Genomic DNA, 13,930 nt, shown 5'->3' on the forward strand with positions numbered 1-13,930 from the left:
CACTTTAAAAGACTGGAAGAAATTTTGACATGGGAAATGACTAAAATACCCTTGCAGGTAAATTTTGCAAATAACATTGAAATAGAATGCAGAGAAAGATGCAGTTGATCAGAGACAGTTCAAATAGCTTGTAATGCAAGAAAAGAAGAAACAAGTATTTTTAGGTCCAAAATTAGGGTATAACAGTATAGAGCTATTTTCGTGTTAAGTAATGCAAATAAAATAGAAGGATAACAGGTGAAAATAACTGAATAAGGAAAACTTAAGCATAACAATCAGTACGTCCAAAATGATAAAAGACAAATTAAAACATCGCCAAATTGTAGTGTGCAATTCCAAATATTGCCACACTCATCCACCAACTTCAGAGCTTTCCAATACAAGCTGAGAGAACCAAACATAAGCAAGCACCTACATAATCAGAAAAAAAAAATATGTCATTATAAATCAAAGGTACTTAAAAATAAACATTCGTCGTTTGCAATATACCACCACATACCAAAAAGCCAGAATCCAATTCATTTGTAGCAAGCCTCTTCTCATATGTTAGTTGGAAATTAAACTCATTATGCTGAAACGGCATGGGGATAACATTGAACATATGCTCATGGGCACCATCTTTGTCAATAAAAACTTCACAGGAGGACAAAACTTAGGATACCGAATTCTTGTACCAAACCTATTCCTCAAACGAATGTTAAACTTTCCAAAACCCTCAAAGACCAAAGTTATCCAAGTACCAAGTGATAACTTATAAAAATCGTGCATAGCATGCCATCCCTTAGTGAGGTAAATGCCATGGTTGTTTCTTTGAACCATCATCTCAAACTCGTTGCCATTAGGATTTAGGATCTACCAGTTTGGCATAACGATCAATCTCATTACCAAAGCAATGCGCAAACATCATAGCTAGGCAGCATAACAGCACCCTGAGATTTAAAAAATAATGACATTAGACATGTCAATAAGGATATAACACACACAATAATATAGACTGGAATCTAACTTACATATGCAATGTAAAACTCCACCAAATATGTATGGTACTTCACACGCAGCTCATTGACAATCTTCTCCATCTCGCCGACTGGATTCTAAACCAAAGGTGTTGCGACGCAAGCAAAAGGAAAAATCATCATCATAATAAAACACCAAAATATAAGATTATAGATTTGACATGGAGGGTTGCTTGTTACCTGTTAAACAATGGTATGCGAGCAGAGCTTGCATATTGTTGTGAACCATTTCTTGAGTGCATGTGGAAGGACGTTCAGTACAACAATATATATACTATGGGTTTCTCATGACAGATAACGAGTTGTACCTTCCATTGGAATCACGCATGTATATTTAATGTAGGTGGGAGGCGAAAGGGTTTGTATGTCTTGGAATAGTGGAAGGGTTGGGGGGGGATCAAGTGCAAGGGAATTGGTGGAAGGTATTTGCCACCAACATAATTAGGTTTAGGGTTTTGTAGTGTGGGTTTGCAATGTAGCTTAGGATTAGATATTAAGGATAAGGATGTCATTTATTTCTTACTATATAGCGCACGAGAGTGATGGAAGGAAATTTATTCTGTAAACTATTGATTGATATGTTTGATATTAGCATTTTCACCCAAGTTTAGATTTGTTTGTTTTGGTTACAATGAAGTGGATTTCACGTTGTATTAAGGAGGAAAAGCAACCTACTAGAAACTATTACAAAAGTTAACATAATGTGCAACTCTGTAACACTTCAATTTCTCAAGTGTATGTAAATTGATGTACATTGATTAACTCGCACCTCTTGACCATTATAATTTATTAGTTTGTTTATTATTAATTTTTTATGGTTAATGTTAGCATGTTAGTAGTTAAGTTACTATCTTGTCCCAAACGATTGGTTAAAGAAATGATTTATTACCCACTTGAACTCAATTACTTCGATAACCATTGAAGATGGAGGACGTTGAAGGCTTAAGTACTAAGTAAGCTCCATCCATTAATTTTGATGAGTCATGGGAAGCAATAGAGGTGTTCGCTGTGCGGTTTGGTTCGATTTTGAGATGAAAAGTTATCCGAACCGCAAGATAAAAAAACATGTGATTTGGTTTGATTCAGTTGACTTTTAACATAAAATCCGAACCAAACCAAACCACGCCAATGTGGTTTGGGTTGGATCGGTTGGTGCGGTTTTTTTCCAGACAATACAATTTTTTGTTTCCAACATTAAAATTGAACTAAAAAGTTAAAACACAACATATTTTCAACCATGTTTCCGACAATGCTTTTAAATTCATCCATCATTACGATTTCATTTTCACCAAACAACATAGAGCAAATTAAAAACGTGGAAAAAAAAAGTAATTCTATTACGTAAGAAATGTAAAAGACTAAGATTTTATCATTCTCTAAAAGTTTAAGTAGCACATAAAGATATTTTTAAAATAAAAAGCAAAGAAGAAACATAATAAGAGAAAAATACATTATTTTATATAAGTTTCCATTTATTTAATATGAGCATTGGTATAGGTGACATATATTTAATTAGTGTTTTACTTATGTTGCGGTTTTGTAACGCCCCGTTTTTTGGAACACCAAAAATTATGTCTGTTTTTTTTTAACGAAGAACAAAAGAATAACATTAAACCTTTTTAATCACAAGTTATAGAATTTTATTAACAAAATAAAATAAAGGTTCCTTTTCAAAATGAACGCCAGAGTTATATAGAGCTTTGTATGAAAATTGAATAATTTACAAGACATAAGTACACCCCTACGCAGAGGGAAAGTTTCCTATCCAAAGTTTTATCTAAAATTGACAGGACTACTAAGCTGATCCTACTATAAAAATAAAGAAAGTTGGGTATTGGACCTACATATGACACCATCCTAGAAGCTTTCTCCCTACTGATTATGTGGCTGGTCTCGAGTACGTTACCCGGTGAACATGATCTATCATGCGGCTGGGTCGAATCCCTAAGACGAAATAGTCCACTCATCTGGGGAGGTGGAATCATCATCTTTTGCCGTCGTATATCGGCTTCCATCGGAATCATCATAATCTAATGGTGTATAGCCCACATATCCACTGAAAGGGTCACCAATCCAAAACAACAAATATACAGGAAACATAAATAGAGCAAACATTATACGTGGATTAAAGATCTCATTCTAACCCACGTGTGATAACAAGTAAAAATAAGATTATTAAAAATTATTAAGACTCGATTCCTAATGCAATGCCTATATGTCGATGCAAATGATTCCGGATTTAATACCACTCCGCAGAGGGTTGTGGCAGCGCCACTAAGGAGATGAGTATCTACTCATCTATAAGACTCGATGATCCACTACGGGATAAGGTGGTTTTAAAACGCACCCCGTGCCACCTCTCCGGTGTGCACCTCGCGACTCCTCTCTGGTGGCCACATTACTATGAAATGCATGAGCACACCATTCCCCTTATATGCTAAGCATTTCAAAACATATGCAATATCTCAAATATATCATCAGCATATGTAAACAATTTATCTCATGCATTAAAGACTGCACATATATAATCATTTATTCACCTTGGAAATTAAGCATCATCAATCACGTATGAAAATACGGAGCAATTATACATAACAATTTATCATATATAAATATATCTAAAAATGGGTAGATGCCCTTACCTCGAATAGCTTTTCATCAAAACAACATGTCTTTCTCTCTTTTACTTCTTTTAGTCATCAAAGTCCCCCAAGAATCCAATACCCTCTCCCATTAAATACTTTTATGTCTCTTCTTACTCACTTCTCCAAACTCTCACAATCTCACTTTACTCTTACTCAAACCTCACTTCTTTCAAAGTTCATGACACCGAAAATTAAGATAAGGGAAAAGAAACCAAAGCAAATGGAGAGAGATGATCAGGTCTAATAGAGAGCAGGAAAATACGACTCGGACTTGAGAGAGAGCAAAAAAATACGATTGACAATTTTCTACCCAAGAGACTATAGATTTAAAGATTAAGAATATGGTCAAGATTTATTACTATTATTATTTATTTTATTTCTTTAGATAAAAGTTAACACTATTAGAAGTTTTCTTTTCCTAAAATTAACTAACACTTAAAAATTACTCTTAATCAAGAACACTTTTCTAACTTTATTCAAGATTACCTTATTCTAAACCAACCTTGAGTTATAATAATTCTTAACGTTTTTGTCTCTAAATTCCTACGAAAAGTTCAACGGAGTCTCATATGTTTTTATGTCGTTTCACGAACTTTTTAAGTCCATTAAAACTTTACGCGCGATGTCTAAATTTAACAACAACAACATGAACATTATTTTACATTATTTTTAAAGCAATTGAGATCATAACTCAACCATTTTTCTTCTAAAGGACTAAAAGACATGGTACGATAACTTGTTCTAAAAACTTTGTTTAGTTTGAGAAAGAACATACATCCCATACATATTTATATACTCCACACTCTTTATTCCGAAAAATAGTATTTTTAGTATCTAATTGGGTTAGTAACTAAATCATTGATTTTAGACAAAAAGAAGTAAAGTTTAATCATACTTCCTAATATATTTTCACATCTAAAAATAAGTTTCTTTTCTAAAGTTCATGACTACAACTAATGACCCTACTAAATTAATTTAGCATTTTTGTTTTATACAAAACAATCACTTGAAAATTAACTAAATAAAAGAGTCTGGGTATTTGATAGAAAAAGAGGTGGAACAAGTTTAACAAATCATTCTACTTTATTTTTATTACAAGAAAACCGTATTAATCAATTTTCTTTTACTAAACAAGAATATATTTGATACATAAAAAAAAAACAAGAATATATTTGTTTTCTTTTCCATAAATAGTTCTTGTGATTGTGATGGTACTAGATTGGATCCTCAACAGAAAATGAAATAAAATAGGTACAATACTCTCTTCTAGCATCAAAATCGCTAGATGTGAGAAAGAACTTTAGGATTGGAAATACTCCCTCCGGTCCTTATTATAAGAAAATTTACAAAAAATTTTTTGGTCCTATTTATAAGAAAATGTCACAAGTTTTAAGGTGTAGTTATTGCATAAAAGACTTTTATATCCTTCATTTAATGTTTGTCTTTTTAATATTGGTGAATGTACTTAATGGTTCACAACTTTCTATAGGGGTATATTTGTAAAATTATTTAAAAAGTTGCAACAATTAATGATTGTATTGGTTTTTGCGTTTTTTGGTTTTTCTTCTTATATTAAGGACCGGAGGGAGTAGTAGGGAATTAGCTTTAAAGAGGAAAGAATAGGAAAAATAGAGGAAGGACTAGAACCAAAAGGAATCGAAAATTAAAGAGGAAATGGATATCAATAAGAAGTAATGGTATACAAGGAAATATCTAAGATATCGAACGGAATAAGATGTTAGGGATAAAAGAAATAAAATATTAAAAAAGATAGTATACACACCTTGAACTTTATGGTTTGTGTTAGATAATAAAGTATTGGCCTTAAGTTATTGGACCTTTATATTAGTAAGTTAGAGTCCATTAAGTTTATTATATATTTTCTTGTAACCTTTTGTAATGTTTAAGGTATTGTTATTCTTGTTGAACCCAATATTGTTATCATGGTATCTAGAGCTTGTTTTGATCCGCCTTAGATTGCTTGTGCTTCCGCTATTGCCGTCCCAAAAGTATGGGGATGTGTTTGGTTTGGTCTTTGATGATTGATTCAATTCAGTTTGGGTTTGTTCTTCTCTCTCTTTTGTTTGTTCTAATTTTCTCGTTCAATTTTGGATTTTGGTTTCTCGTCGAATTAGTGTTGGTCTTTTAAATTTTTGTTGGTTGTGATTTCCCTTGTAGGTTGTGTTTTTTTTCTTTTGGTCGGTTCTTTTGTATGTTGGACGTCGTGGGAATGTTTGATTGCTTGGCCAATTGTGTGTCTTGGTTGTTTTGAAAAAAAAAAAAAAAAAAGAGTCCAGCCATTAGGTATTTTAATTAGTTCCATTGTTTTGAATCTTGTTGCATTTAGGAATTATAACAATTAAAGTTACGACACATATGTGATTTAATACCATGGAGTACCAATCAAATTGTTCGTGTGTTATTGTTTGGCATATAATTCCTAATGGCAGCAAGCAAAATAAAGAGAAAGTAATTGGCTTTTGGGTGTGTAATTCTCTGTGGGTATTTTGAGTCTTGTGTGTTTCATTGTGTTTGTGTTTGGTTAATTGGTTGTGTCTATGTCTGTCTGTGGTTGCTTTGGTTCAGATTGTCTTAATTTGTTTGGTTCGGTTTGTTTTGGTTCTTCAAGTTGTCTTGATTTAGTTTTGTTCGGTTTAGTTTGGTTCAATTTGTTTGGTTATTGGGTGAGTCAAAATAGTGCTCATAATTGGTTTGTTTGTTTGGTGGGTCAACTGATACGGGTGTTTGGTGAGTTTGTGCTCACAATTTGGTTGCTTGGTGAGCGTGTGCTCATAATTTGGTTTCTTCTTCCCTTTTGATCTTCAATTTGGTTGTTTGGTGAGTCGAGTTCTCACATTTTGGTTTCTTCAATTTGGTTGTTTGGTGAGTCGAGTGCTCACAATTTGGTTTCTTCTCCCTCCTTTTGGTTCTTCTGATTGATTGCACTTCTCCCTCTTTTGATTCTTCTGATTGCACTTCTCCCACTTTTGATGATTCTTTGGTTGCTCCTCTATTGGTTCTTGTGTATGACTGCTTCTCTCTATTGGTTCTTTTGTTTGGATGGTTCTCTCTTTGATTGGTTGATAATGATGGTTCTTGCTGCTCTCTCTGCGAAGATAACTTACTTTGGTTGTTGCTCTCCATTGGTTTTGTTAACAACTGATTTAGTTTATTTTTCTGGGTTAAATTGTAACAAGCTTAAAGCTTAGTAAGTTTTAGCTTGAGGGATAGTGTTAGAACTTTATATTATTTAGTATGTTTTTCGTATTTTGTTTGACAAACTCACAATGCTTCTTGTTGACTCATTGTAAGTTTGAGGGTAGATGTTAGATAGTAAAGTATTGGGCTTAAGTTATTGGGCCTTTATATTAGTAAGTTAGAGTTCATTAAATTTATTATATATTCTCTTGTAACCTTTTGTAATGTTTAAGGTATTGTTATTCTTATTGAAACCCAATATTGTTATCAGTTTGGATATATGATGGTGTGATTCTTTTGTTTCAAGACTCGAAGCTTCTATACAAGGGATATGCAAGTCTCAAATGGAAACATCTAGCTCCTTCATTTTACATCAATTTTTTTACGGTTATTAACTCTCCATACCAATAATTCTTTAGTCATGAATTTTTTTAATCACTTATTATTATTAAAACTCACCATCATAGATAAAAGTATAACATTCTCCTAATTCCAGATAGTGTTTTGTCCAAATATAAAAGAAAATAAGGGATGAAGATAATTTCCTCTTTATGAGCTCTTAATGACCACAAAACTAAAAGGAACTATTCTTTTTCAAAGATCGACTGCTAACTCTCTTGATTTATCTAAAAATAACAATTTGTGTGTTTCTCATACTTTGAGAAAAGAAGAAGGTGAAGGAACAAGAGATGGGAGGTTTATGGTTTTGTAGAGAGAGAAGTAGGAAGAGAGAAGAAATAAGAGATAAGAGAACAACTAGAGAGAAGAGAGAAGAATGAAGACCGCAGGAAGAGACGTGAGAGAGAAGAATGAAAGAATGAAGATGAGAGATGTGAATTTGGCTGGCTTGTTTTACTTATAAAACAACCACAAGAATTTCTAGCCCTTGGATAATAGTAGAAAGCATGTGCATTACATCTTGGCCCTTCTCTCATTCTTGGTCACCAAGATTTCTAACTAAATAAAATAGGATTAATTGTAGGCCATTGGATTGAAATAGCAATTACATGTGCTCTAAATCTTAGGCATTCATTCTTACTTGGTCACCAAGTTTTTCATTACGAATGGACGCCGTTGACAAAGATATGTGATACCGATAAAAATGTCCGAAATTATTTTCGCCGATAAAATTACTTTTTATCCTAGTATTCTACACGAAGTGTTCTTATGACAAAATTTCCAACATGGAATTAATCTTACAGTATGAATCTATTGTAAATAATCTCGTAGTAATCTGGGTTCGTCTTAAAATATTTAACGCGGTAAAATTGTTGACTGTTGCAGAGACTGAAAATCATGTTCGAGTAAATTTTTCTAAAACTTTTACCATGAGTCACTGACGTGACAAAAACACTAAAATATTCGAGTAGCAATAAAAATTCATCTTTGAACGTATTATTTATTTTTATTTGATCTTAAATTAAAATAGACTTAGGAACATAGTATTAAATTATTAATACTTATTTATTTTTAAAATTACGGTCTTACAGGTTTGGTTTGGTTGGTGAAACAAAAACCGTAAACCAAATCAAATACAATTTTTTGTGGTTTCGGTTTGGGTTGATTCGGATTGCAGTTTTTCTATTGGATTTGTTCGGCTTTGAACACCCCTAGGAAGCAATACTTTTTTTTTTTTATTGATCTAGGTGTGTGTTTAGTTTCATTTATTGAGGTGACAAAATTGATTTTAGAGATCCAAAATTGATTTTGACATGTTTGAGAGTTATTAAGTATAATTGATTTTTCCCCCAAAATTGATTAGAACATGAAGTTAGAATTTGAAATTTTCGCATCTACATTTGATTTTTAGTCGCAATATAAATAACTTTACATTTAATTCACTTTTAATCTGAATTAATTTTAAAAAATCAATTTGTTAAAAATCAATTTTAGTAAATACATAATTGAAACACACCTTAAGTGCAAATTTGGTTATAAACTAACAAAAATCACTTATCAAATGGAATTGATTTTGTAAAATTAATTTTAATTAAAAGTGAGTTATATGAAAAGTGGTTTATGTTTTTTTTTTTTTTGGGTTACTTGGTGATTATATAGTGCTAAAGTGGTTTATGTTTAGATAAATTTACATAAAAGAGATTTGAACAATAAATTTCAATATAAAAATCACATTTAAATTCAAAAGCTGAAAATTCGAACTTCATGGTAAAATCAAACTTTGTCAATAAAAAAATGTTAGAATCAATTTTAGAGGCAAAATAAATTATACTCGAGATTTGAGAACAACCAAGCATATACTAAGTCTGATGTGAACATTATTTAAGCTGGGACTAGATTTTGACACCCAATTGATGATTCCACTGCTCCAGTTTCCCCATTAACACATTTATTTACCTGTCTTTTCAGAAGAATACTCATTCTAATGCTAATCACTAATGTCATGATTTTGTAATTGTTTGTGAATGCATAAATTACCTTCCACTTATGAGTATTACTCATAACATTACCAATTATGAGTATTACTGTCATAATGTCATTACCTTCCACTCTACATTTTATCAGTCTTGCATCAATCCAGAGCAAGAATCATCCATGTCATTAGGGTCTTGCTAACCGATCCGAGGCATTGGTTAAAGAATGCATAAATTGAAATTTTGTCTTGAAAATATAAAATGTTACTTTTGATCAAGTAATAATTACACCTCTTTTTTCTAAGTATTGACTTTAACAGTGACGGATCCAGAAATTTCGTTTTGAGGGGGCAAAATTTTTATATTATAAATATTAATACAAAATTTGTAGCAATGCAAAAGTGATAAAATAATAACGACTATTTAACCCTATTTAAATAACAGTTATTTCTTTTTTCACCACACTCTCATTCCGCGTACCCTATTCTGATTATAAAATCCTAAAAAAATTGAGGGTTTCTAAGGGTGTTTTAACATATTTTGGAGGGTTTGGAAGGACCTTTAAGCTTTTGAGATGATAAAATTTGAAATCAGTAGGGTGCACGAGAAGAGAGTTGGGTGGAAAAAGAAATAGTCAATAATCACATCATTATCATTGAGCAAAATACTTGAACTTATAAATAAACACTATATTATTATTATTGTTGTTGTTGTTGTTGTTGTTGTTGTTGTTATTAGAAAAATTAAAGACTCTTTAAAATCTAAAAAATTATTCTTCAAAAAAAAAATCTAAAAAATTAAAGTTCTTTTTATGGTATAAATTTTCATTAAGTAGGGACAATATATTATTTTAAGATAGTGCATTAATAGTATTTTTTTCTTTCGAACAAAGCCTAATATACTGCATGTTTTTTTTTTTTTTGTTTGAAAGATCCATTAGTTTGTATATGTCAGTAGCATACTTTGTCAAGGTTTATATATACTCTTTGGGGACATTCAAATATTTCATGAGGGGTCAATGTATGAAAATTACGCATTATTAATCACTACAAGAATGAAATTACTCATTATTGGTCTCAAAATATATTAACCATGTGGGATCAACTGCCCCCATTTCTATATGCATAGATCCGCCTGGACTCTAATACCAAAAGGATTAAATACTTAAATCCAAGAGAGGAAGTCCATTTCGCCGAGTTTTAGACTGATTCGATGTGCGGAATTCTTGAAAACACAATTTTTTCGTTACCAAATCTAAATTCAAGAATTGGAAATACGATATTCATAACTTGAAGATTACAGGAATAATCAAAAGTGCAGAATCAGAACACGCAATTTCACATGTATTTGACAATGGACTGCTGAGAAGGGAGCTATTTCCTTTAAGGTTATCGCAAATTATGCCTAGTGATGCAAAGGTTTCTCTTCACTGTATGTCATGTAAAGAAAGCCATCCTCATCTTTATGTTCTTCATAAAGAGAAGACATCAGAGCAGATGCAAGAACAGGAGATTGATTGTTATGGACGAAACCAAAAATATCCTTCTCTTCACTGAGCCTAATTCTTTTGCGGACAAGATAAAGAAATTTGGCAACAGGCAGGTCAGCTGGGACGAGATACCTACAACATCACAACAAGAATAGGCCAATTCAGAATCCTTCAAAGCGTGACAATTTGCGGTGATCAAGATAACAAATTTTTTTATAGTTCAAAGATGGAAAAAAAACTAAAAAAAACCAAATTTGATCCTCTGATTTCCAATATACATCTCTATAGCTCATATGCTTCAATGTTCAAGAGATACTCAGAATAATATTAAACTAGAGTATCATTTGGAAGTCATTTTACTCTCAAGATGGACAAATATGAAAAATTCCAGAAATTCAAATCATACTCAAGCCATTACACATGCATATGCAACATGCACTTCACAAACCAAATTACCAGAAATATCCTAACCAGATACCTGGCTTTATATTAGTAATCTATTGCCACATGAATAAGACATGGCAGCAGAGATGTGCTGCCAGAGGCCAAATGTGCCAATATAGTGACCAAAAATTTAAGACTCTGCCTAATACACTTGCGCCACACTTTGGTCAAATAGAATATGCAACAAGAATATAATTTTTGCATTCTTGTCTTGATTGTTAATCTTTTAGAAATACCATTCCTAATAAAGTTATGGAGTGGCATATAGAAACTTCATTTCAACATTGTATTTCCAACATTACAAAGAACATAATCTCCATTCATACCAGCATTTTATATGAACACCAAGTATCAAGATGTTCTATTTAATACTTTTTTTTAAAAAAAAACTTGGTATCCGATCCAAGAACCGACTAATCCAAGGGGACGGATCCCACCGTCCACTTGCGGGGGCCCCATTTAAAGCCATAGCATAGCTCTGTATGGACTTGCCCACCGAAATTGGTAGCAGGGGGGAATTGAACCTGAGACCTTGAGCGGAGTACACTCCAAGATCTCAAGTCAACCACTAGGCCAACAACAAATGGGTTCTATTTCATACTTAATTACCTTCACCAGCAACTCTATTTATGTTACTAACAAAAGAAAATTGGAACCTTCCAAAAATCTTGACAAAAGCTTTCAATACCCAAAAAGAAATTAGGAAGCAAAATAACATTCTCTGGCATTAGGACTAAGTAAAATAGACATAATGACATAAGCTAATCACTTACTTCTTCTTATCAATGTCAGCAATGTCGCTACTTCCAGCTTTCTCCACAATCACCTGCACACAAATGTCATATATCAGCAAGAGTGCATTAAGAAAGAATAAACAGAGATACTATATATAATCTTACAGGTACTCTATCTGAATACGTCTCTCTGATGCGAGTAGACTCAGCCTGCCTTCTTTCTGACATGTACAAAATATCAAACTGTTATTCAAGTCCAAAGAACAAAAAGTTTTTGAAACTCATAAGATAGTACACATGTTAAAAAACACCTAAATAGCATCAACACCAAATTGAAGAGGTGTGTAGTGTCCGAAACAAGTTAGTACATGTTAGAGTCGGACACAACACCGACCAATGTGGTTACATTCAATCAGGTAGTGTCTGGTTACATTCAATCGGTCATAAAATAAAATTATAATCTTTTCTTTCAAAAATAAAATTGTTTAATAGAAAAGAACAAACTTCGAATTCAAACAATCAAAAACTTCCAATGCCCAATAAACACCAAACCAAGAAATTGAATTTGTATATTATATATAAAACATTTACCGAAAGGATATTGAGTCTTGTAGGAAGGCATGGACATGATTAAATTGGAACGGCAAAAAAAGTCTGCAAATTTCAAAACAAAAACATTAGAAATTTCGATCACAGCTCAAATCGAATGATGAAAACAAAGCATAATTCATTCATCAAACCCACCACGAAATAATGATAGATGATCGAAGTGATGGCTCTGTCACTGAATCTGAAGAATGATAGTGAAATTGTGAAATTAGGGTTGGCCGCGAGGGGAGCTAAAAAGCAACGATAACTTGGGGTTTAAATATTATTTGTTCAATCTCGATTCTTCCAAACATAGGACTTATGTCTTCAAATCAATCGTGGCAATTGAACACACACAATCTTACGCGTTCAATTCCTTACCAACTAAGCAAACTTTTGTTGACTATTATCTATTAAATTTGATTAAAGCTATGCTGAGTTTAATGAAGGATAAAACTGAGAAACAAATAAATAATTAAAATTAAAATAATATTACGCGTCAGTCAATTCCTTACTAACTAAGCAAACTTTTGTTGACTATTAACATAATATTTGTATGTATATAATCAATTTTAATAATAATATTAATAATATTCCTTAAAAAAATATTAATAATATTAATACTAATAATAATAAGGGTTAATTAAGTAAATGGTTCCTATAAATATTCATAATTTTGTTTATAGTCCCTACAAAATAAAATTATATTTTTTAGTTCTTGTGACATATTCCTTCAATATTTTAGATACCAAAAATGTTGACGAAATTTTTGTACAAAGACAAAAAAATGATGATAAATTTTCTTACAGGGACTAAAAATGTTGACGTAAAATTGTATATAGACTAAAAAAGTGTGATTTTATTTTGTAAGGCCTAAAAATGAAATTATGACTATTTATATGGAACATTTACTTAATTATCCCTAATAATAATGATAATAAAGTAGTAAAAAAAAGAATAGAGTTGTCAATCAAGAGTACAATGGATCTTTTGATTCTTTTCAAGCTTAACCAAAAATGATGGGTTATTGGGTTAAATTTCAACCGTAGGAATGCAAAAATGTTAAATATGTTTAGGAGAGCTTTACCAACCATTATGGTCCTCAAAAGATTTGACATTTTTGCATTCCTTAGGAGATTTAACAATGGTTCACGCACAAAAAACCGTTGTTAAATCTCTTGAGGAGAGTTTTTCCAACCATTGCAAACATGTTAAATCTCTACAATTGCAAAAAAAATGTGCGTATAAAACCCACCATGGACATAAAGTGGACAACCTAACTGCTACATGCAAACAAAGTACATTGAAATTTTTAAGTACTGTCAATTATGAATACAAATATGGAAGTTTATCTATGCTATATATAAAGAAATTAGACCGTTTTAGGATGATTTTTTCTCCTTCCAATATACTTAAGCAAATTTGTAATACTTTATTAGGGTAG

The 13,930-nt window shown here is 31.9% G+C and overlaps 2 protein-coding genes across 2 annotated transcripts; both read right to left on the bottom strand.

The window, feature by feature from the left end:
- Positions 1–351: 351 nt before the first annotated feature.
- LOC146928976 (uncharacterized) lies at positions 352–1,079 on the bottom strand. Its single transcript, XM_085707181.1, has 4 exons — positions 1,011–1,079; positions 741–852; positions 500–633; positions 352–411 (listed from the first exon to the last, which is right to left on the bottom strand). Exons 1-4 carry the CDS (start codon positions 1,077–1,079, stop codon positions 352–354), a joined length of 375 nt encoding a protein of 124 aa, XP_085563307.1.
- A 9,339-nt stretch (positions 1,080–10,418) lies between these two features.
- LOC146928977 (autophagy-related protein 8C-like) lies at positions 10,419–12,867 on the bottom strand. The gene is made up of 5 exons (XM_085701108.1): positions 12,643–12,867; positions 12,490–12,552; positions 12,064–12,119; positions 11,938–11,990; positions 10,419–10,852 (listed from the first exon to the last, which is right to left on the bottom strand). The coding sequence occupies exons 2-5, from the start codon at positions 12,524–12,526 to the stop codon at positions 10,636–10,638; spliced, it is 363 nt and encodes a 120-aa protein (XP_085557234.1). The 5' UTR covers positions 12,527–12,552; positions 12,643–12,867; the 3' UTR covers positions 10,419–10,635.
- Between the last annotated feature and the right edge of the window lie 1,063 nt (positions 12,868–13,930).

Source organism: Medicago sativa, chromosome 4, assembly GCF_051527215.1.
Source record: "Medicago sativa cultivar Bolivia chromosome 4, Bolivia_mono, whole genome shotgun sequence".
Classification (NCBI taxonomy): Eukaryota; Viridiplantae; Streptophyta; class Magnoliopsida; order Fabales; family Fabaceae; genus Medicago; species Medicago sativa.